General features: G+C 37.4%; 1 protein-coding gene across 3 annotated transcripts; it reads right to left on the bottom strand.

Moving 5' to 3' along the window:
- Window positions 1–785: 785 nt before the first annotated feature.
- On the bottom strand, window positions 786–20,681 carry LOC148837466 (ubiquilin-1-like). Of its 3 annotated transcripts, none has more exons than XM_088910136.1 (12): window positions 20,667–20,681; window positions 20,256–20,416; window positions 16,443–16,594; window positions 14,240–14,364; window positions 11,200–11,462; window positions 8,097–8,255; window positions 6,625–6,850; window positions 4,780–4,922; window positions 3,944–4,027; window positions 2,719–2,834; window positions 2,238–2,409; window positions 786–1,957 (listed from the first exon to the last, which is right to left on the bottom strand). In XM_088910136.1, the coding sequence occupies exons 2-12, from the start codon at window positions 20,373–20,375 to the stop codon at window positions 1,805–1,807; spliced, it is 1,713 nt and encodes a 570-aa protein (XP_088766262.1). In that variant the 5' UTR covers window positions 20,376–20,416; window positions 20,667–20,681; the 3' UTR covers window positions 786–1,804. The 3 variants fall into 3 exon arrangements, with proteins under 3 accessions (XP_088766262.1, XP_088766261.1, XP_088766263.1); XM_088910135.1 differs by lacking the exon at window positions 20,667–20,681 and adding an exon at window positions 20,565–20,579; XM_088910137.1 differs by lacking the exon at window positions 20,667–20,681 and having other exon boundaries at window positions 4,780–4,919; window positions 20,256–20,528.
- Window positions 20,682–23,093: the final 2,412 nt, after the last annotated feature.

The following is a 23,093-nucleotide window of genomic DNA, read 5'->3' as shown; positions in this document are numbered from 1 at the left end:
AGGGCTGAGGTCGGCCACTGTCCAGGATGTAAGCCCATACACACACATTCACTGACATGCACACAATGGCAGTGTGGAGACGTCAATGAAAACACAGAACATAAAGAGTCTGCACAGAAAGATTTACAGTTTAGATTCGATCACTGCCATGCAGTGATGCCACCTGTCATGCTTTCGGTCACTTTAACTTTGGGGGCGGCGCGATGGCTCTGTGGCTAAGGATCTGCGCCAGTGGCTGGAAAGTTGGTGGTTTGTATCCCGCGGCCGGTAGAGGAATCCTACTCTGTTGGGCCCCTGAGCTAGGCCCTTAACCCCAACTGCTCCAGGAGCGCTGTATAAATAGCTGACCCTGCGCTCTGACCCCAAGCTTCTCTCCCTGTCTGTGTCTCTCATGGAGAGCAAGTTGGGGTATGCGAAAAGAAATTCCTCATACAAGAAACTGTATATAGCCAATAAAGTAATCTTATTCTTAAACATTGTTACAAATATATGTAAAGAAATGTTACACATGTTAACATTAACATGGTCCACATAATGCCAGACATTTACTGATCTTTCATGCTTCATTTTTAGGGATTTGATTGATTAAATTTTCTGGTCTAGTAAAAAGAGTGCGTCTTTAAAAATGTATTAAGTTGAAGTTGAGAGTAGTAAGTTCAAAGTATAGAACACCAATATCTAAAATATGCTCTGTACTTATGTGCAAATGTAAAAAAAAAGTTATAAAACGAAATCAAATGAAAGCAACACAATTTAACATAAATTGCATTAATTGCAAGGACATATTTTTATACACTTGATTTTATTGACCTGTGAACAGGAGGAATTAGCTACGGATAAAAACCAAAAAGATATAATTTTTTACAAGGCAGTTAAAAGTAACAAGATTAATATCACAAGTGACATTTTGAATTGAAAATGCATCTTGAGATGCAAATCCTAACGCTTTTCTTGAATAGAATGAGGAGTCAACCGATGATAAAATAAAAAAGCACACCATTTTAATTTGGGTATACAGTGCCCTTCAGAGGGACGCAGGATTTTAACAATCAAGGATGGTTAATCACTGTATATATCAGAAGACAAATTATAATGCTGTCTCTCTGTACAGGTGTACTACATGTATAGATTTCCAGATCAGTGTTTCTAACAAGATTCTTCAGTTCACTTAAATTACGTAATGTAATTACATAATGTGGAAATTCAAAGTCTACAACTTGTCTAATTCAAATTTTGTTATAATTATAATTTTTTGAATGAGCTATACATCTGTTTTATACTTCTAGAAACACTGTTCTGGATAATTACGTTAGCATACCAGTTTAATACATCTGGTCATGTATCTTAAGGCTCCATTAGCAAAAATAACATGCTATTTAACCAAGAAGCAATATACCACAATTGCAGCCGTGATCAGTTGTACTCTAGCCTGTTTTGTCTTTGAACTGAATATAAATTACTACTGAAGGCTAAGAACCAAAAACGGAAATACAAAGTATGACAGTTTTGCATCATATACACCAGCTCACACAACTGTAAGAAGCTGAGAATGGTCTAAAAAACCACAATGAATGTGTTAAAGTCTTCAGTTTTGTTTTGGAATCATGCAACGTTATTAGTGAAAATGGACTGATTCCCACTGCTCATATACAACTACTAAACTTCACTTTACAACGCTCCCAAACTTCCTAAACATAAGACCAATGTCTTCAGGTTCAAAGTGAAATAAAGCAAGTATTTTAAAGATTGAACAGCTGTTATATCAAAAATAAATTACATTTGTTTGCAGCCTGAAACAGGGGTGCTATGAGGGTTGCGACCCCAGTAGCCTCTCAATTGCAGCGTTGATGTCTCCTCCTGTTGCGATAAGTGCTTGCAAATTGGCTTCACGGTTAAGAAATCCCATTGCGCTGAGTTGTTCTAGTTGTTGCTGAAACCTTACTTCAGGATTCTGAGCCTGACATGAGAAAGGAAACACGACATTTTTCATAATACATAGTGTGTGACTGAAAATGTAGTTAATTCTGTTGCCACCTTTGGTTCATCACTTTAAAGTGATTTCTTAAGGGACACTTAAGGTCCTCAAGTGGGTCAATATATTCTTACCTAGATCCCGAGAAGCCAATAATTTAAAGGTAGTTTACAAGCATTCAGGTTTGGGGGCATTTCCACAACATGTCTTTGCATGAGACTGTCTCATAAGCCACAGCGATCTGGAAGTCTGAATTTCTCCCTACCTGCGGACTGGTTCCAGCAAGGGCTTGCAACATCTGCTGGACAAACTGTTGCTGCCCTGCCTCCAGGCTTCCATGACTGCTGCTTGTTATGTCCCCAGTACCAGAGCCTGTAACAGAGCTACTGCCTGGAGCACCAGCACTCCCCAGTCCTCCGAGACCACCCACGTTTAACCTGTAAGAATCACAACCACAGGCTAAGAGCAGGAGGATGAACTTGTCCGACAAGACAAGACTTGGAGGATGCTGACCTCTTCAGTTCCAGCAGGTCTGTTAAGAAATGTACTGTAATTTCAAGTGGACTAAGTAAAAAAATGCAGACTGTAGAAAAGGGGTTAAGAGGGGAATTTCTTTTTAGAAGCATATATACCTCTCAGCTTTGCAGAACACATTATATTAAAATATTTACTTATTATTTGTCAAATAAATAAATATATGTTTCTTTGCCTTCTCCAATTTTAAGCCTGTAAAAAGCACTCCTTACCCTGGAATAAAGCCTGGAGCCTCTGTTGCCAAAGTCTGCAAACCCTGTTGGATTTGTAGCAAGGCCTGCATTGCTCTAGGATTTGACATGGCAGCTAAGGTTTCTGGATTTTGCATCTGAAGAGAGAAAAAAAGCAACAGCAATTATAAGACATTACAACTTACAATTTTAAAATGTATATAATAAAAATAGACTTTAAAGCATTTACAGTTCCCAAGCATTTATAATCTAAAAACGTAGGGTGCTTATTAAATCTTTTGACCAATTAAAACAACCATTTCTTGAAAACAGCATTGAGGAGCAATGAAATCTGTGTACACATGGGACCATCGGGGACACATTCTTGTGTTCACACCAGAAGGGGCTACATTGGCTCAGTGCAACTGCCAGCTGTGTCTACAACAGCTTGCAAGCTTGTCACATGGTATAAAGTAGTACAAAGACGGTGACATCGTCTTTCACTGTCCCATTTGGTTGTGCATCACATTCCATTTCTCCACAATCAATCCACAAATTGTTTGAATAAGTCAGCAAACTCTGCAAGCACACCATAGCAGCATCATGATAATGTAAGCAGACACTAGGTGTTTCAGTGTAAATAGAGATACATGCTCTTTGCAGACAAATATACTTTCCACTTATAACTTCTATATTGTATGGGTGGATGCAAAGTAAAGTAATATTAAAATCTGCAGGAATATTTAAAATATTTAAAATTTCTTGCAATTTGAATTATTGACCTGACTGATCTTTTTATCCAAAGCAACATACATTTGAGCTATAAAATCTGCTGCCTCATAAATCAATCTACAGTTTCACTGATCTGCTTCACTTTAAACTATAGCTCTGTGAGTTATTGAGAAGGGGATGTCTTTTGCAAAAAGGGATGCATCTTTTTTACAAAGCATTAACAAATTTTCACCTGTTTGGTAAGTAAAAATTGTCTTTGGAAATGAAGGTCTTAAAATGAGAATTAAATGACTGTTAAAAATAAAACTTTAAATACTTCCCTTTTGAACTGCATGATTAACTGTTTTTACCCATGAAGTTACATTTAGTAACTGTACGACTTTAGCATGATCTCAAAAATATAAAATCCAACTAACACATAGCTCATACAGTATATCTACTCACTCATATTAACTCGGTTTGTGATCCTAACAAATATGACTTGTTTAACAGTACTACATATCAATGGACATTGCTTTATGTTTTTCACACTGGCCTGCTGAAGGAACACAGGGAGTTGCTGTCTCATCTGCTCTTGCAGCTGTGGGTTTCCAGCAAACAGTGGGTTATTCAGCATCATCTGTAAAACAGCAGGTGGCATTTACTACCAAGTAATGGGAAGAGAAATTCTACAGACTCTGTCCTGACTCTGTAATAATGCAGAGCATGTTTCATTAACAAGATCTTAGTAAACATGTCCTGACAAGATGAGTTTTAAATACAGATTGACAACTTATAAACCAAATTATTACATAAGGCTCTCAATCAACATTGTAAATTGCCTGTAGCAGAAATAATAATCACTCCTGCTGTACTTTCACATAAAGCACACTTTAGTTTTGCATCATTTCCGACCTTAATTTCCATATTATATTCACAGGTGTCACAACCCTACTGTACTTCAAACAAAAATAAAGTGAAAAACGTTCAGAAGACATCAGTCAAGATAAACGATAAAGTTTAAGAAATAACAAATGAGTGAACAAAAGTTTAAAGGAATGTTCCACCTGACCAGAAATTAAAGCCTGAATGTTTTAGGTCAATGTAAAACCAATTTGTAAGCATGCAAAGTTTTCAAATAATTAAATTATGCATACTTACATAAAAAGTATGTCATACTTTAAAATTCAAAGAGGCTGAGGGAACAATGGGGTTATTTTCAATTAGTAGTTTATTGCAGACTAAAATAATTGTGATGTTTGTCAGTGGCACTTTTATTCCCTTTAATATGAACTTAGGTGTGGGGAGTTGAATAATTCATGTATGGATATATGGCTGGATACTGCATATATCGTCAGGCAGACAGACAGACTCTTTTTATTCTCTATGTACCTGTGCAGCTAGGTCTGGGTGCTGGCTCAGTGACTGCATCATACTTCTCATGTACGGAGCTGACAGCATATTCTGCATCAGCTGTGGATTATCCGTTATCTGCTGCAACAAGCTCTGCATTCCAGGTGTATTAAACATTCCTGCTGAAAAAAAAAAATCAAAACATTAATTCAGATAAATTATAATGGTGTTTTCATTTTTTCGTCTGCTTGATGGAATGGATTAGAGTCTATCAAAAATGTTTTTTTTATTAGGTTTTTACAAATTCATATCTCATTTTATTGCAACACCCAATCTGTAGTCTTCTATGAAAAAGGCAGATCACATCAGTTAATAAAACAAATATTATTTTGGTCATTGTAAGTGAAACCCATTAAGCACTTCAAACACACTAACTGTAGTTGGTATTTCTTCCCCTCTCTCCAGAGTCCTATATGAAAATGACCACCCATAACACAAAAATAAAAAGCATGAGATAAACAAAATACAATATGGAGCAACTGCTTATTTACTGGTTTTGTACTTGATGCACTCAAGCAGAAAGCAGATATTGTATTTTTAAAAAACAGGTCTGGAGTTGTTGCAGGAAAACTTGATTCCACTAGATTCTGGTGTGCTTATTTTAAAGCAGCAGAGTTGTATAAACATATCTCTAAGGTAAGACTGGTAAATCAGAAAAATCTTCTACTGCATGGCATCCAGTCCGACTACCAGGACACAGCCGTCAGAAGGAAATATGAACATCCAGCCCTGTCATATTTCTCTTCCAGGAAGCTGCTCCCAGTAATGACACAGCTGAGACCAAAAACATTAGACCCCACTAAGACAAAATCATCAACGAGAGCACAACCATCCATTTTCTAACCACTTCTTCCAATTCAGGGTCACTGGGGAGCCAGAACCTATCCCAGCAAGCAACAGGTGCAAGGCTGGGTACACCCTGGATGGGACACCATCACAGGGCAAAAACAGACAAGCACACACTCACACCAGGGCCAATTTTCTGAGAAGTTAATTAACCTACCAGTATGTTATTGAACTGTGAGGAATCCTACACAAACACAAGGAGAACATATAGATATGCAGATAGCACCCCAGGTCCAGAACTGAACTCGGGGCCCAAGCTCTGCGACGCAGCAGTGTTAACCACTGAGCCACAGTGCCTCCACAATGGAAGGACATCTTTCTCAAAATACTTCTTGGACTGAAGAAATTGAACATCTTCCTTTGTGATTCTAGAATAATGTGTGAAAACAGCCTTATATTCTTTTTTGATTTAAAATAAAAGATCTTTGGGGGAGGAAATCTTGAAGGAATGCTGGGCAGTTTATCCCAAGAAGCCTCTGGTAAGAGTTCTATAGACTGGTAGGTCATCAGTTCAAATATGTAGAACTGTGGGCAGCAGACTTTAAGTTACAACACTATTACAGGTACTCATGAGTACAAAGACATAGAACCCATCCTGCAGTTGAAATTAAAGCCTTGTTTTTTTGGAGGGTTGAAGGTTTAATGATGCACATCTCAGACGACTCCTGTGTATTGTCTACATCTCTTCCAAAGTGTTGTAGATGACTGTGACACCATCACCAGGTTTGTTAAAAAATGGCTTTTCCCAAATTGAAAGACACAAAAGCAAAAGCTATTTGCAACACATTATGTATTCCACTCTGTGTAATTTCTTAAAATAATGTAAACTATTTCAGAATACGTCACCTATGGACAATTTTACAAGGGGGGAGAGACTTCCCATGGTCCTCATTTTTACAGTAAATCAGAACGAGACAAAAGGCTGCTGATGTCATTTTATTGAACAACAAAGAAACACCATGACATCTGCAAGCTTACCTCCCAGCCCTGGCCCCAGGCTGGGGTGGGCGGTGCCCTGTGCCGGATTGGCACCAGCAGGGGTAGTGGTGCTAGCAGTGACGCCAGTGGCACTGGAGGAGGCAGGCTGTGAGCTGGCAGGCGGTGCCCAGGGGTTGGGCAGAGGGTCCCTGTTTTCAGTGCGTGAGGGCTGACTCCCACCTCCAGATGCGCTGTTCACCAATGAAGCAAAGGGGTTTCCTCCAAACTGAAATTGGGGGAAAATAGAGCCAACAGGATATCACATGACAAGTACAGTTCTGAAGTGATACTTTCAATCCTATGTAAAAAATAAATATCAAGGAGAAACTCCCCAACCTGTGGATTTAGGAAAGATTAAAAATGTACTCCATTCATTTATGTAAACTGAACAACATATTGGCTTATAACCTTTTTTTTCTTCTGGGCACTTCTTTTCTGATCATTATCTTAACTTACAAGCACATTTTTATAATGGGGAAGTGCAGGTGTCAACGAGTTCAGTGTAATTAGATTGTGAAGTGGTATCAGTGGTAACCTGCTTTTGACTTTTCATCCAAATTCATAATATAATGTAATAACAAAACATCAGTACCAGCAGCGAACCCATTTAACAGCATAACTCTAATGTAAATATATGTACCCCCACCCACCTACTTCCACAGAGATCACAGAAATTGTGCTCAACGTAACCTTGAAATCGCAAAATAAAACCTCAGATTCTACTCCTTCTTCACTAATTACAGGGCTTTTACAACCAAGTGATGGGTATTCAGTTCAATGCTCTCAACGTTAATGGAAAGTGTGCATTAAACAGAGCCCTGCCATAAGCAGAAAATGTAAACTCAACAAGGAGAAGTTGGGAGAAACTACACTACAGGTTAAAAATTAATGAAAATTAAATGACCAGAATAGCTAATTCTGCTAGGGTATTATGGACATACATCACGATGGCAGAAACATCAAACATCAAACTGATGGGGCTTGACAGAAAATTATTTCACCTGATCTAAATTAATCAACTAGCAAATAATAATTCCCAAGCAGACACACAATTTCTACAAGAAGCACATCTGTATTTGTAATACTCAGAGTGACGTGCGACTTTTTTGAAAAGGTTGTTCTTATGAATTTCTGTTTCTGAAGCTATATCTACACAGGGAATATAGAAAAATGATCATTTCAGTCAGTGTTCCTGAGAACTATATAGCCCATAATATTATCTACATTATGGTCTGATTGTATGAAGAAGTCTACTATTCTCGATGAAAGGCATTCAGACTGAAGCAGCGCACTTACCAGGAACCCACAAAGATCCTATCTCAAAGATTTTCCTGGAAATAGAGTTTAGAGTGGTATTTGACTACCTACAGATTAAGGTGCAGCATAAAGTGGAATTAAAATGTTCTATTCCACAAAAATAAAATCAGAAGAGTATGCATTCTCCCTCAAATTCGGACTGTGTAAGGACTCACCTGCTCTTGAGCAGCATTCAGCATTGGCTCTTGAATGTCAGTGTACATCCGCCTCAGAGCATTGTAGCCTCCTGGAATACTCTCGAGGTTGCTTAGTGCCCTGTCCTGGTTTCTCATCATCTCCTGCATCATAGCTGGATTTCTGGCAAGCTCCAAAGTCTACAAAGGCAGTTTTGTATTATCTAGCAAGCATCTTAATGATACAGCAATAAGAAAATGTAAAACAACTGGTTAATTACCATATTGACACTGAAGCAGTCTATCTTAAGGGATCATAAAACAACTTTGTTTTTACAGAGGCGGCTGGAAAGTGAAGAGCAATAAACAGTACATTGTAGCACAGCTTTGACTTTAATTCCTTCTGATTACAAAATGATTTAGATGAGCCAAATGCCCCTCTCTTGTTTGTAACCATTTTTATGTTCTTACTAGAGGGATTCACCAGGTTATGTTTGCTGTAACAACATACTGTAACACTGCAATATTACTTTTATTTACATATTGAATCCATGTTCTATATCACACTCAAAAATACTTTGTTGTTGAAACTGTAGATACACCCCCTTAAGAAGATTATGGTGTATTATGTTTAATGTATTATGGATATGTATATATTATGTATTATTATGGTCTAATATGTTTAGACAGATTTGACCTTCACCTGGTCCTCACCAAGTTCTAAAAGTAGATGAGGCTATCCTCATATGGCCAAACAACTCCACTTTTGACTCTTCTGTCTAGAACACATTGTGCCAGAAGTCTTGTTTTTCATTCAAAAGCAATATTGCAAACTTAAGCCACGCAGCAATGTTATTCTAGGAGCGCAGGGGTTTTCTCCTGAGTATCCTTCCATTAGAGTCATTCTTATTCAGTCTTATTCTGATGGTGGACTCATGAACTCTACCCTCTTAACCGAGATGGTAGAACTAAGGGTGCACTTACCTTTTCACACAAAGGTATTGTAGGCTAACTGACTTAAAATAATGATAATATAGATTTTTGTGCATAATTTGTCAGTTTTACCTACTGTTAGGTCTTGATGAAGGAGAGGTGAAGATTAAATTAGTCTAAATATGTTGAGCCATAAAATCTTAAGGGGGTGTACTTTTTCACCACACTGCATTTTTCAGAGAATCATGCTGAATTAAACCACTTGAAAGGGAAATGGCCAGATTAACATTTTCACATCACAGTACTTTGAAATAATCCCATATAACTTTAGGACTTGAACATCTGAAGCATATTGTGTTGTCATATACTGTACCTAGAACCTAGATTCCTTGAGGCGGTATGTATTCAGCAAGCTTTTTAATGTAACATTTTTATTTGCATTTTTTGTTTTTGTCTTCAGGGGATATTCAAAGGTGAAAATCACACTATAATGTGATATTGTTTTTGCACAGAAATATTGAATCCAGGCACTGACTTCAGAAGATTTACTGTGTAGTATTATCTCTGTGAGCCCTGCTTGAAGACTTTATATTTTATATACAGTATGCTTCTTGCAAAGAGAAGACATTTGATACTAGTTCTCCACTACATTCAAATGTATCCTGTATCAAGGCATTAGAGTTAAGTGTCACAGATGTTTAATGATAAAAAAAAACTGCTTCACAACATTGGTATATGTACTAGAGTATACTGAAAATTTGAAAATGAATCCAGTGATATGCATTTTCTTTGTCAATCTAAACACTTGGCCTTGGATTCTCTAAATACAGAAGACAAGTTATTCATGCCACCTTACCAAGGATCTCTAACATATCCTGATTTATTCATGTTGTTCAGGTAAAACAATCAAAATAAAGAGAACAAACATCCTATTTCACTACAAGTTTACATTACCCAAAAGGACAAAATCATTTTTCCATATATTTTATGGCTCAATGGTCCAGGAAATTCTTGGTTCCATCCCCAAGTTTGCCACTGATTCACCAAATGTTACCCTACGTTACTCTTTTTCATTGTGCTCCCAATCTTTGAGTGTAAAACTAAGGGTCCTCACTGAACAAAAGAATCATTACTCCTTCAGATTTAAATTCCCTCCCACGTATTGATGTAACAAAGACAAACCGATATTATATCAGGAACACCACTCCAGCGTGTTTCCCTGTACTTACTTGTAGGGTTGGGTACCCCTTCTGGAAAATGTACCGCAGTACACACGCATGTACTGCGATACGTACCACGGTATACCAAGAACTATTTGCATTTTTATATATGGAGTCTCTCTCCTAGTTTGATTTCATGATTAGTAAAGCATATTGAGTTGTATACAAAATAAAGTAAGGAAAATTATGTTGTTTTGTTGTTTTATTGGAACCAAAGAACTAGAAATAACACTGAACAGTGTAACGGAACAATTTGACAACATGCAGATTTTAGTCAATCATTAAATAATTAAATATTTTTTCACAAGGTTAATTTTGCTTAGCAGGATAATGTAAAATTCAAAATATGATGGGTGCTTGTGAGTTGTAACATTTTTCTTTACAATGAGTAAAGTTGACATTCACAACCTTATGAAACATGTTTAGCATGTTCGACTGTCCTTGGCTATTTCATCTAAAACTTCAAAGAATCCTCAAGACTTACTTAAAACATTGCTGAGACAAGACATTCTATATTGACTTAAACAGCGTAAAAAAAAGGAAAGAAAATCAAAGCATGTCTAATGGTAGTAATGGAATTAAAAACATGATCAAGACTAGACTTCCTTCCCGACTAGTTACAGTAGAATCAGAAAAACTAGAAAAAACAGCACATGTTCAATGGGTCATTGGGAATGCCCATATTGTTGAAAATCAAGGTCGTTCTGAACCAATCAGCTGCAACTATTTCCGCGTGATTTCCAAAATCACGTCGTATTTCTAAACTTACTAGCCAATGATATGTGGGAAATACCTTTTTACTCACTCATTTTAAAGCTAATGACATTTTTTGCAGTCATTTTGTTCTTTGAATCAAATTAGATTTTATGAATGCAAACAGTAGAAAATCAAAACTGAAAAAATAAAACCGCTGCCAGAAATTGCCGGAAATTACCGAGCGTATCGGTATGGTCTAAAATGTACCACGGTACGTACCGCGCACCTCTACTTACTTGTCTCATTATGTCTGGATTATTCAGCATGTGACTGATCTCTGGATTTCGTTGAATCAACTGCTGCATCTGGGGGTTTGCCATGATTAACTGCCTCATCAGGTCCGGGTTTGACAGCATGCTCTGTACAAAGGGGTTTTCCATGATCTGAGCCATCATTTCTGGGTTGGACATCAACTGCCTCTGCATCTGGCTCTGCAGCTCAGAGAAGTTGGCAGAGTTCATTCCTAATCCACTTAGGCCTGCCAGTCCTCCAAAGCCCCCTGAAACACACACAAACCCACTTTCAGTACAAATGACAACATAAGGAGAGGCTAAGAACATCGTCATCAGTAGTAGTCCTGAGGGATGATGCTGAGATTGTTCCCCGCACAATATCAGAGTGAAATCTGAGTACCTAGAATAAGCTCAGCATGCAGAAACAATTTATTTGAAGTGCAATTCTCTTACCCATCTAAATGGCACGAGTACAACTTTTACTCCCTTATTTTTAGTGTTTCATGTATATATATCAGACTGACAGTGTTACCTTAAAGAGGAGGCATATGTTTTGAAATGTTTGCCCAAGAAATATATATTAGTTTGAAGATGCATTAGGTTTAAAAAAAGTAATAAAAGTAAGCTACTTGCTCTCTGCCATTCACTGCTGAAAGGCTCACCTTAACTCCCATCTCCATCAATCTTATCACACATCAAAGCCACGTGCTACCCTTCGCATTACATACTAAATATACTTTCTGGTAAGTTGGCATCATGTATCAGCACAGTTCACGTGGCAAATGAGCTTCTTCTTTCAGTCAACTGAAGCCTACTGAGAATGAACTTTACTGTACATATTGTATCTGAAAATGTACAAAAATGCTTTATCAAATATTCAAGTACTGTTTTCCCAGCACTAAAATTGACACAATTCGTATCATATCAGAGTAGTACGGAGCACAGCACTCTAGGAGATGTAGGCCTGCTTTACATCCCCAAGAGTCACATTAATTCTCAGATAAAACATTTTTTGTATTGCTCTGTTTTCCTTTTTGGCTGCTTCCTCGGTGGATCTATTTACTTGCACCCAAGTGGTTGTTGTTATTCAATTTCTGATTTTTGGGTTGACGGGGAATGCTTTCATGAAATGGCTTAGAACCACTGGTCGAGATGAAAGGTTTCAGGCAAATGTATGCTGAATGAAAATGAATAAAGTACTTCTCTGTGCATGCATGCACACATACAACGCTTACCACTATGGCAAAAACAGGATTTTCTATCATGATCTTCTTGGTCAGGAGTGTCTTGTCAAATACATTTAATTTTGAGGGGTAACAGTAAAGAAAACAATGAAAAGAACAGCAATCGCTGGTGACCATACTGGCCAAAGCATTACGATTATTTTCTTAAAAACCCAGTGACAAAACGCAAATATGCATCTGAAAGAAAATATGTAAAGAAAAAGATACAGTTGGCTGCATTTATTTCCAAACGTTCGCTTTTGGAACTAGATGACAACAGGTTCATTTACAAAGTCGCAAGCCATTTCTCCTTTAGAAACAACAACAGTTTACCGTTGCAAAGAGCAGTCAGCAGCCATCTCTGCAGGCTGTTTTGTTAAGCCATCAGAGGTTGAAAATGCAAGTTGATGTGTAGGCTGAAAAAAGTCATCATTCTGGTTTGCTACCTGGCAACGTCAAAACATATCAAAAAGAGGGAAAGTAAAGATTGTTCATTAGTGTGGTAAATACCGTACAGGCTGCTGTTAATGTGAAACGTCATAAATTGTTATCAGCAGGCATACTATAAAGCCCACCTCCATTTTGCCATGTTTGCTCCTGTAAGTATTTGAATAGCACAACACATTAAACCTAATTTAAAGTTACTTAAGATTTCATTTAATTGAATTCTCCTCATTTTATAAATTAATTGACATAAATGGTGGAATTTTTAAAGTAACCTTTTTAGTACAAATGTCACCAGCCTCCCTCCGGGAACTTTCACTGAAACGGAAAAAGAAGACTGCTCCTGTGAATTAATTATTATTGTGGTCCAGATAAAGTTGAACAAATAATGACCCAGCTAGACATGAATTCAGCAGTTTCCAACATGTTCAACAGCAAGAACAAGACCGATTCAGACCTAAAACAGACCATAGAGCAAACCCTTCTGCTGTTTGTTCAAGTGGACCACATGGGAATTACTATCCTATTTTTTGCGTTAGGTGAACAAGATAAAATGTAGTTTTTCCCAGGAATTGGACAGTTAATAGGTTAAAGACACCTTTTGAAAATTTCAGAAAAGCAATCAACCGAGCTGTGAACTGCGAGATGAATTGATACAGTACTCAAGCCATCACAGGGTCACATTCTGATGTTTGGATCGTGTTTGCACACCATTTTTCACTTTTAAACAATCAGTTATAAACTAAAAAAAATACATATAAAAAAACTCTCCAGCATAAGATTCTTAACCAAGTCAAAGTCCATTCTCAGCAACTTCTCTGGATAGTTCTATAAGGTTGTTACAGTATTTAGCCCCAAAGGATATGTAAATCTTACAACAGTACAAAAAGTGAAAAGGCACTGAAGGTACTGTATTTGGTGTTACACAGTGCTGCCTTAACCCATACAATTCTAAGAGTTATGTAAGATAGATTCTTATGGCTATATTAGAAGAATTTCACTTTTGCATTCTAATCGATCTGGTCTTAACACCATGTCTTAACAGCATTAAAAAACTATTGAAGCTTTTTTTCCCCAATTTAAACAACACTGTGTGTAAGCCTTCATTATTCAGAAAAATATTTCTGGGCATATTAGAAGCATTAAACAATATAATAAAAGGATATATTTAGCTACAGGGTGTGAGGCCTGATACTGAAACTTTCAGTACAACCACAAGTTGGAAAGCCTGTAAATGGAGCCCGTTTATTCTTGTACTGTATACTGTATATAGCACAAGCTTTAAGAATACCTGTATAATTGCCATTAATGATTATAAGACTTTCAGCACCAGCTGTGTAATGCTTTGAAGGTAGATGCAGAGCAGCCTTTCTTACCAAGACTTAAAGGATTGCTGGAGGCTGGTGTTGTAGTAGCTGTAGTTGTGCTGCTAGACTCAGTGGAGACTCCTGCACTACTGCTAGACGAGCTGCTGGATGACTGGGCTGCTTGGTCCTGTGACCTTAAAATAAAAAAAGGAAAAGGAAATTAAATTTCTCCTTTACTTCCATCTAGTTAAGAAATACAGTGCTAAAAAAATAAATAAACCCCTTAGGATTTCACATATTTCACACATTTGATCCTAAAATCTGATTAGATTTTAATCTTAGTCCTAATAATAGATCAAGTTAATCTGATAGGACAAATGACACACACAACATGTTTCAACATTTATTTAGGCTCCAATGATACAACATTCACTATCAATATATGTCTGACAAACGAAGTGGACCTCTATATTCAGAAACTGGTGGCTCCCCCTTGAGCAGCAATGACTGCAATTGAATATTTCCTGTAATTCCTAATCAGTCTCTTACATCGGTTTTGAGGAATTGTGGCCCATTCCTCTTTACAGAATTCCTTCATCTCTGGGCCATTGGACTTGCCTCAGATCCTGTCACATCTCTGTGGGGTTTTATGTCCGGAATTTGACTAGAGCGCAAGGCAGGGTACACCCTGGACAGAGCGCCAGTCCATCGCAGGGCAAGTGCAAGCCAATCATACATGGGGACAATTTGAAGGCCACGGTAAAGGCCGAGGGGCGAAATTTGGCCTGGATGCCAGGATAATTCTCTACTTTTATCAAGAAATGCCCGAGGATCTTTAATGACCACTGAGAGTCAGGACCTCAGTTTAACGTCTCTTCCAAAAGACAGCACCCACTACAGTATAGTGTCCCCGCCACTATACTGGGGCATTAGGACCCACACAGACTGCAGGGTGGGCCCCCCTGCTGGTACTGACCAGGCTCAACCCTGCTTAGCTTCAGCAGGTAGCCAGTTAAGAGCTGCATGGTGACATAGCTGCAGGTGCTCTAGGCTATTGTAGAACATGGAAATTCTTCTTCTGCAGCCATTTCATTCCAGACCCAATTTCGGTTTGGTTCAGGTCACAGACGGTTGGCCTGATATTCTCCTCTGGAGTCTTCTGATGTAATGCACAATTCATGGTTGTGTCAATGATGGAAAGCAATCCAGGTCCTGAGGCAGCAAAGCAGACCCAAATCCCATCACTGTGCTTGATGGTTGGGATGAGGTTCTACTGTTCGAAAGCACTATTTTGATTACCTTTAACTCGTCTGTCAAAAGAACATTGTTCCAGAAGCCTTGTCAATCATCAATATGTTTATTGGTGAACTTTCGACAGGCAGCAATGCACTTTTGGAGAGCAGTGGTTTTCTCCGTGTTATCCTTCCATGAACAACATTCTTGTTCAGTTGTTTCCTCATAGCTGAGTCATGAACAGTCACGTTAGCCAAGAGTGGCTTGCATTTCCTTGGATGTTCTCTTGGGTTCTTTGTATTTTGCTTGATGATTTTCCTGTTTGTTCTGGGAGAGATTTTGGTAGGATGATCATTCCCGAGTTAAGTTAATGTGGTCTTAAACTTTCTTCATTAATAGATCTGTCCAACAGTGGATTGGTAGACTCCCAGTTCCCTTGACACGGTTGTGTACCCGTTTGTGGACATCAATAAGTCTTTCTGAGGTCCTCAGAGATTTCGTGGTATGAATTGTTTTCACACACCAAACTCAGCCCCCAATATCTACTCTTTTTTTTTAAAACACCTGATTCCCTGAATTATTCCCTTAACTGAGCTTTTGAAACAAGGGGATTCACTTACTTGTTCATATCCCCCATATGTAATACTATTAAACCCTATTCGATATTTACATAAAGACTGGTTTTGATGCAAGTAGGCTACCATATTAAAACTATGAAATCTCCATATTTATCTTTAGGGTTCATAAACTTTTTTGGCACTGTAAATCAAGCTAATAATTCTCATACACAGTTATATTAGTAAGGCCCTATTTATACACACAATTACATTCTCCTAACTGCTACTTCTTCCTGTTTTGATCTTTTAAAATTTCCATAGTTTATGTCGTTTCTAGCCTCATGTAATTATATTTGTTAGAATTCTTATTGGATCCCGTGACATAAATATTTTTATAAGGACTCTTCGTTGGCCCCCTATTACAGTACAAAGCACTAATGAAATAAAGCCAACCAAATACCAAGAGTGATTAGCGAGCTTACCTGCTTTGTGTTTTGATAACGAGGTGAACAGTCAGCCCATCATGGATTCCATGCTGGGTAAGCAGATCCTGATCTTTCAAGATTTTACCAGCAAATATCAGAACCAGTTGCTCTGTCTGCGCCTTGAAACGCTTGGATATTTCTTCTTTGAACTGAAAAGAAGAGACAAACTATTACTATTAAACTGTTAGTTATGAAAAGAATCAATTACAGCCCTGTGCCAAAACTGTTTAAATATAACAAGGAAATTCTTACAAGGAAAACAATACAGATCTTCCTCTTTCATTACCATCGGTGCTTGATATAGACAGCAATACTGTACATTGAAGTAAAAACTCTATGAATACTTAAATTAAAGAAAAGTGCAAACTTTATTAACTGTGATTTACTGAGAACAATACTTGACAATGATATTTTAGTCGTTCTTTAAACAAACTGCAATAAATGATGCCCAATTTCCATGTGTTAGACAAGAATGAGTAACTTTTACATAATTTAGTTATTTTCCTTTGCCTCCTCATGTGTACAGGTTCAAACTGTTGGATTTAAATTCTGCTTGAGACAGAACATTAACATCTCAAATAGTTTTAGAGATATGGTCATCTTAACTGGTAATAATGGAGCTTTTTTACCAGATATTTACACATATTTATGAACCTTCATCCCTATTGAGGGTGGCACAGTTGCGCTGTGGTTGCACTGGTGCCTGGTAGGTTCAATTCTGGACCTGGACTGCTATCAGGATGGAGTTTGTATGTTCTCCCTGTTTTTGCATGGGTTTCCACCAGGTGCTCCAGTTTCCTCTCACAGTCCAAAGACACACTGTTTGGTAATCTGGCTTCTGGGAAAACTGGCCCTGGTGTTAGTCTGTGCGTTGGTGTCAGTGTTGGCCCTGCAATGGGCTGGTGTCCCATCTCGCTTTTTGGGCTCTGTCTCCTCCATATCTCTGTACTGCAAAAGCAATTCTTCAAGAATCTTTGCCAATACATTTTCATAACTTTCTATGATCAAACAATTTGTATGATTTGCCAGCTGTTTCACACAATTCCTTCATGTTTGTACTCACATCACATTTGACTTGTAACTGGGGGGGTTGCTAAAAATAATAAACATGAATTTTCCATGTATATTCTCTCCATGAACGTGAACTAGCAGTTTTATGCCAATTTAAACATGTCCTCCTTTTCCTCAATTGCTATGCAAGTGCCAACCTCCATTTCCCATTTGGATCTTACTCTTATCGCTTGTATTCTGCCTGCATATAATTTATATACCTGGCTTTGAAATCTTTTATTAGAGATTCTATATCTTTCATTGTTACACTCTGGCTCAAACTGTCTTTAAGATAAGTTCTGACCTGTATATATCTACCAAAATGAGAGTTAGGAAGGCCTGATTTCTCGACCAAGCATTCAAATGCTACAATATCGTCTTTGTCAATTAACTGGCAGTATAACCATAAGGCCCCCAATGACCATTCCTTGATACCCATCTATTTTACTGGGTATACAACCAGGGTCTACTACTTCTCTAGAATGTATCACACCCTTCTTTAGTTTTTTTTCAAATTACATTTATTTTATTATTTATTTATTGTTTAATGTAATCCATAATGTAATGTAATCCAGCAGTTATTCATTTTCTTAATGCCTAGAGATATATTAGATGTAAAATGTTTTAAGTGAGATGGCTACTTCACCTATTTCTAGTCCTCTTCATTTTGGTGAGGAGTTGTCATTCATCCAAATTATTAAAGCCTTAAGAGGAGCTGGATATCATTAAGACTAGATTTGGAAGAGAAAGGGTCTCCCTGTTTTTGGAAAGGTTGAATGTTTTAAGTTTTAAGAAATGTTTCTATCTAACCTTTAAGAAGATGCACTGCCATATAGTTATGTTACATTCAGCCAGACATCACAGTGATGCCTATGTGTCATGCCTACTCTCATTGTTTAAAACCCAATTTTTTGGATTTCCTTATTGATTTATAATTGATGGCTAACTCGTCGATTACAATATATTAAGTTCAGACTGCCATGAAGTGCATCTTTCAGGATGGAAGGCCTGTCTTTGTATGCACCACATTCTCCAAAATTTTGGAAAATCAGCTAGACAGCAGTAGTAGTGAGAGGAGTTGCCTCCAGCAGTTGCCGAAATGAAGCGTGCGCAGCAATCATTATGAACTTGACACATTGGTGTGTGGTACAAATACGTACTAAAGAGGTGCCACTTGCTCCAGCAAGCACACACTCTCTTGCTCTCTTTAAAACTCACCTATACCTCCTGTAAATTGCACAGTATAAGGTTTCTCTGAATATATGCCCTACCTAAAAAAAATCATAGATTAATTAATATTATTTGCTGCCAGAATTCCATTCATTCCCTTCTTCCTGTGCAATCCCAGAACAAGCAGCAGCCAAATTCATCTTATCAACCTAATGGCAGTGCTGATGAAACAGCATCGTTAGTGAAATTCAATGTTGAATTGTCAGAGGACATTGTCTTACGACAGACAGGAAAACTCTTTTAATTCCTCTATGCCACTTTGATTGATGCACTAAAAATGTTAAGATAAACACACAACTATCCAAAAAGGTCCAGTTCTCCCAAAGAAAAAATCTTCAGTCTTATTCTTTCCATGCGGCTTAAAATAAACCTATGTATAAAAACATTCCTCTATTTAATTAAACCAAGAACACAAACTAATTGATTGTGAATTATTCTTGTTTTGGAGTATTTAGCAAATTCACATTAAAGATAGCCTGAATGTAAAAACAGATGTTATGTTCTGTGTAGGATAAATTTAATCTAACATCATAAAAAATTGCAAGGAATCATCAGAAACGTATGGCACGATGTATACCACAGCCTGGTTAAAATTCCAACTTTAAAAGTTAATTTCACAACTGAACGCACACTTGCTCAGCATGTTTTCATCAAAATAAAAGCCCCACAGACACCAGTAGAAATGGCTGAAACCTGGCATAGGAGGATCTGTTGGTTTTCTTTCCAAAAAACGGCAGATTAAAATAACTAACCTAATCTGTGCATCTCCAGCCAACGTCTAATGCAAATTAATATTTTCAGGTGCTTAAAAAATTAGCCAGTCTCTAAAACTTGTGATTTGGCAGTAGCAAGAATAACCTACATACATTAGGGCCTACATAATTAAAAAGACAGGAACGACCATCACAACTCTTCTACGAGAAGTTGGTATTTTCTAGAAAATCATTCTGACAAGAAATGCAACTTTTTTCAAAAAAGTATCCCTCACCCTTTACCCTTTGCACCAGTTTAATATGGGCTCTTCACCCTTCATTTTTGCCACTTTTGCTCACCCAACTACAAATTTCTGATGCCAAATCGGACAATCTTCTACATCTTCAAAGGTTTCTGTGTGTTTTACTCATATTCCCAGGTAACAGTTAAGTTACATGCAGCGGTCTATACAGGAAGGAGAGGCCAGGAAAAAGCGAATCACATCATTGAGATTGCAAACTGAAACCTCAGAAGCAAAACAGCCCAACATACATTCCTGAAAATTGTGCAGAAACGTAGGTTTCTGGTGCGATACAAGAGATTCGAGTTCACGCTACAGCACTGCAGTAACCTGCTCTGATGAAACTCCCTTGGTATTCACCCAGCAAACCGTGTGTGCAGAGGGGTGGGGAAGACAGATGTGCTATCGTCGCCGACTATCTGATTTAACTAATATCACTGTTACTGATAGAGATCACCTCGATCAAGATACGACTGTCTTGATTCTAGAGGTGAGACTGTGCTAAATGACAGTAACAGTATCTCGAAGAGACTCACCTGCTTGATGGTGCTGTTTTCAGGCACGGCAAACTCCTCTTTCTCCTTAGGAGTTTTGACTGTCACTTTGATGATTTTGGCATCAGAGGAGGGTCCTGGGGTCTCTCCACTGTCCGCCATGTCGGTTTTAGTTTTTCGTTTGAATCCCTGTTGGTTCTCAGCTGACGACAAAAACAAAATGATAAGTGAGAAATCTAAATCGTGCAATCTAAAATTAAATGTCTGCGAAACTGATCACTTCAACTTATTGCTTCCTGATTGTAACCTAGTCCAGAGCATCATGGGTAAAATAAATCCCAGCAACTGTACCCAGCTATTTTAGGAAACTCCAAGAATTTCTTATTTCTTACAAAGCAAAGTCGTGAATTTTGTAAAAGACCGCAAATTAAAAATACTTGAGAATGTAAATACATTGGCTTTATTGTGTCTGCTTGACTTGCTGGACGATGACGTTGCCATTTGGGGAAGTTACTAGAAAGGGGAAGGCCACTTCCCCCAACGAAAACGTAAACTGCGCATGTGTGACCTTTGACTTCGACTGTAGGTTCATGCTGCAGTACTACAGAAAGCAGATAGAGGATACAGGTCGTGTTTTTTAAAGAATCACAGTTGTTCAGTAAATATGTTTTCACCGTTTCACCGTGAAACTTCACTAATCTATATTATGTATTCTTGAAGATCCAGAACAATCATTTATTTAAAAAAAAGTTAATTCCCAAGAAGTAATAAGGTCTCATAAAAAGTAACAATACGCATTATATAATAACAATACTGAATTGTATCTTTTGTAACATTTTGGGTAGAAAAAATACATAATGGACTGTTTGGGGTCAAAATTAATATTACAAAATACAGTATTTCAATTGATGGATGCCTTAGCTACTTTATTATGAAGTTAAAATTAGGAACATAACATTTTAAAAGTATAAACTAAACCACGCTGTCGTACAGTTTCCAAATTTTTCCTATATAGAAATATTAATTTATGATAGTTAGATATCTGTAGAGGTGGTTACGGACCAGAAATTGACATTTGATTGCTTTAAATTAAAGTTAATAATTTGCCAGATCAGACATTTTAAAAATGTTTTACGTTTTCTTTTTAAAACATTTGGACATTTCACAATCGTAGTAAAATTCCGCAAGCTTGAACAGTTATAATAAAGCAATTCAGGTGCTCAGTTAAGAAAGAATGTGACTGGGAAGCCATCAATGAGAACTCTAAGCTCTGAGATCACAATCACTGATGTAAACCGGTGCTTCATTCTTTTTTTAATTCAATCTTTAGTTTTTATCCCAGAGTTTAATTTTTTCCTACTCTCAACCTTAATTTACTAATCATCCTTTTAAAATGTAAAAAAACTGGAACTAAGACATTCATCTAAATACATCCTGTAGAATAACTAGGCAGAATGAATTGTGTTAAAAAGAGAAAGTAACAAAATTATATTTTACAGGAAATTTTACATTGATTGAAATATACATTTACTGCTAATGTACTTTTGTAAAATTTTGGGTAGAAAGAAATCATAAAATGGTCTGAATTAAAATTCAAAACCTGTATTTCTTAACTGATGAACGCCTTACCTACCTCTTTATGAAATTAAAATTTGGAAATTAACATATTTTAAAAGTATAAACCACACCACGCTGTTGCATGACAAAACTGAAATCTGTACAGCTTTGACCATTTAAATACAATTGTAACGTGGAAGGCAGGCAATCACAGTTAGCTGCACAGTTAAGCGTCAAAGGGATGAGACGTGAGTTTGCCCAATCTACAGTCATCAACCAGTACATGGAAGTACTATGATGGGTCTACCGAAGTCAATGATTTAGGAGCTAGAAGAAAACACTGATGTTGGACCAAGTTTATTTATGGACCTGTATTTGATCCTATTAATCCTATTTATTTCAAAATACAATAAAAGAAGGACTTGATCCTTGTAAGGGTGACAGGGAGAGCAGAGATTGAGGAAGACCTGTGCTACATAATCCTTATTTGTATTTTTGGGGTTTTATATTAATTGTGTAAAGTTCAAGCTAAGAAGAAATAAAACACTTTACTGGAACCCAACATCACGAGGGATTTAATTCTCACATGAGATGCAGGTCTGAATTTTGTAATGTCTGTTACTTGTTCTTTCAAGGGATAAAATGTTTTCTGCATAACCCTATAGTATCAACCATGAAGGTCCAGAAACAAAAAAACACATTAAAGTCATTATAAATAACATTCCTACAACAGCTATTGCAGTTATATTGTTAAAGAATGCTAAATAAGCCTCAAGAATTTTCATATAAATGTGGTAGGCATTTTGCAATAATGTTTAAACACGTGTATCGTTAAGTGGTCATTAATTTGGACATCACAGTGGGTTATGCATGAATATGGGTATTTTGACATTTGACAGGTGTGTGTTAGCCATTACACCTGTGAATGTGTATTTAACATCGCTCAAAAATAGGCATGGAATGTAAGCACAATGGCCTGCAACTGCATGTACTGCAAGGAATAAATCCAATTAAGTCTCCAAGCACATGTGGATTGTGTTGCACTGCAGTGAAGGATAATGGTGGGGCTCTGACACTGTCCACTTATTGTGAAGCAAGCTTGTTTGTGAGGTATCTGCATACCTGAATAGGATTCCATACTGTTTGAACTGTGGAGAACAACCTCCTTGAATAATAAGCTATTTAATTCAAAATGCTCTTCAAATAGGAATGTGTTTTATCAAACTCTCAGGCTCAGGGTTGGTTGAAATGTATTTTCCCTATCAGGGCCTGCACAGTACTCCCAACTTTATAAAGCGCCTCTTCAGAAACATGCCTCCTGAA

The sequence above is a fragment of the Atractosteus spatula genome, chromosome 3 (assembly GCF_055471065.1).
Source record: "Atractosteus spatula isolate fAtrSpa1 chromosome 3, fAtrSpa1.hap1, whole genome shotgun sequence".
NCBI classification, from domain to species: domain Eukaryota; kingdom Metazoa; phylum Chordata; class Actinopteri; order Semionotiformes; family Lepisosteidae; genus Atractosteus; species Atractosteus spatula.
Note: the sequence above shows the minus strand (reverse complement) of the source record. Positions and strands in the feature narration are given on the sequence as shown.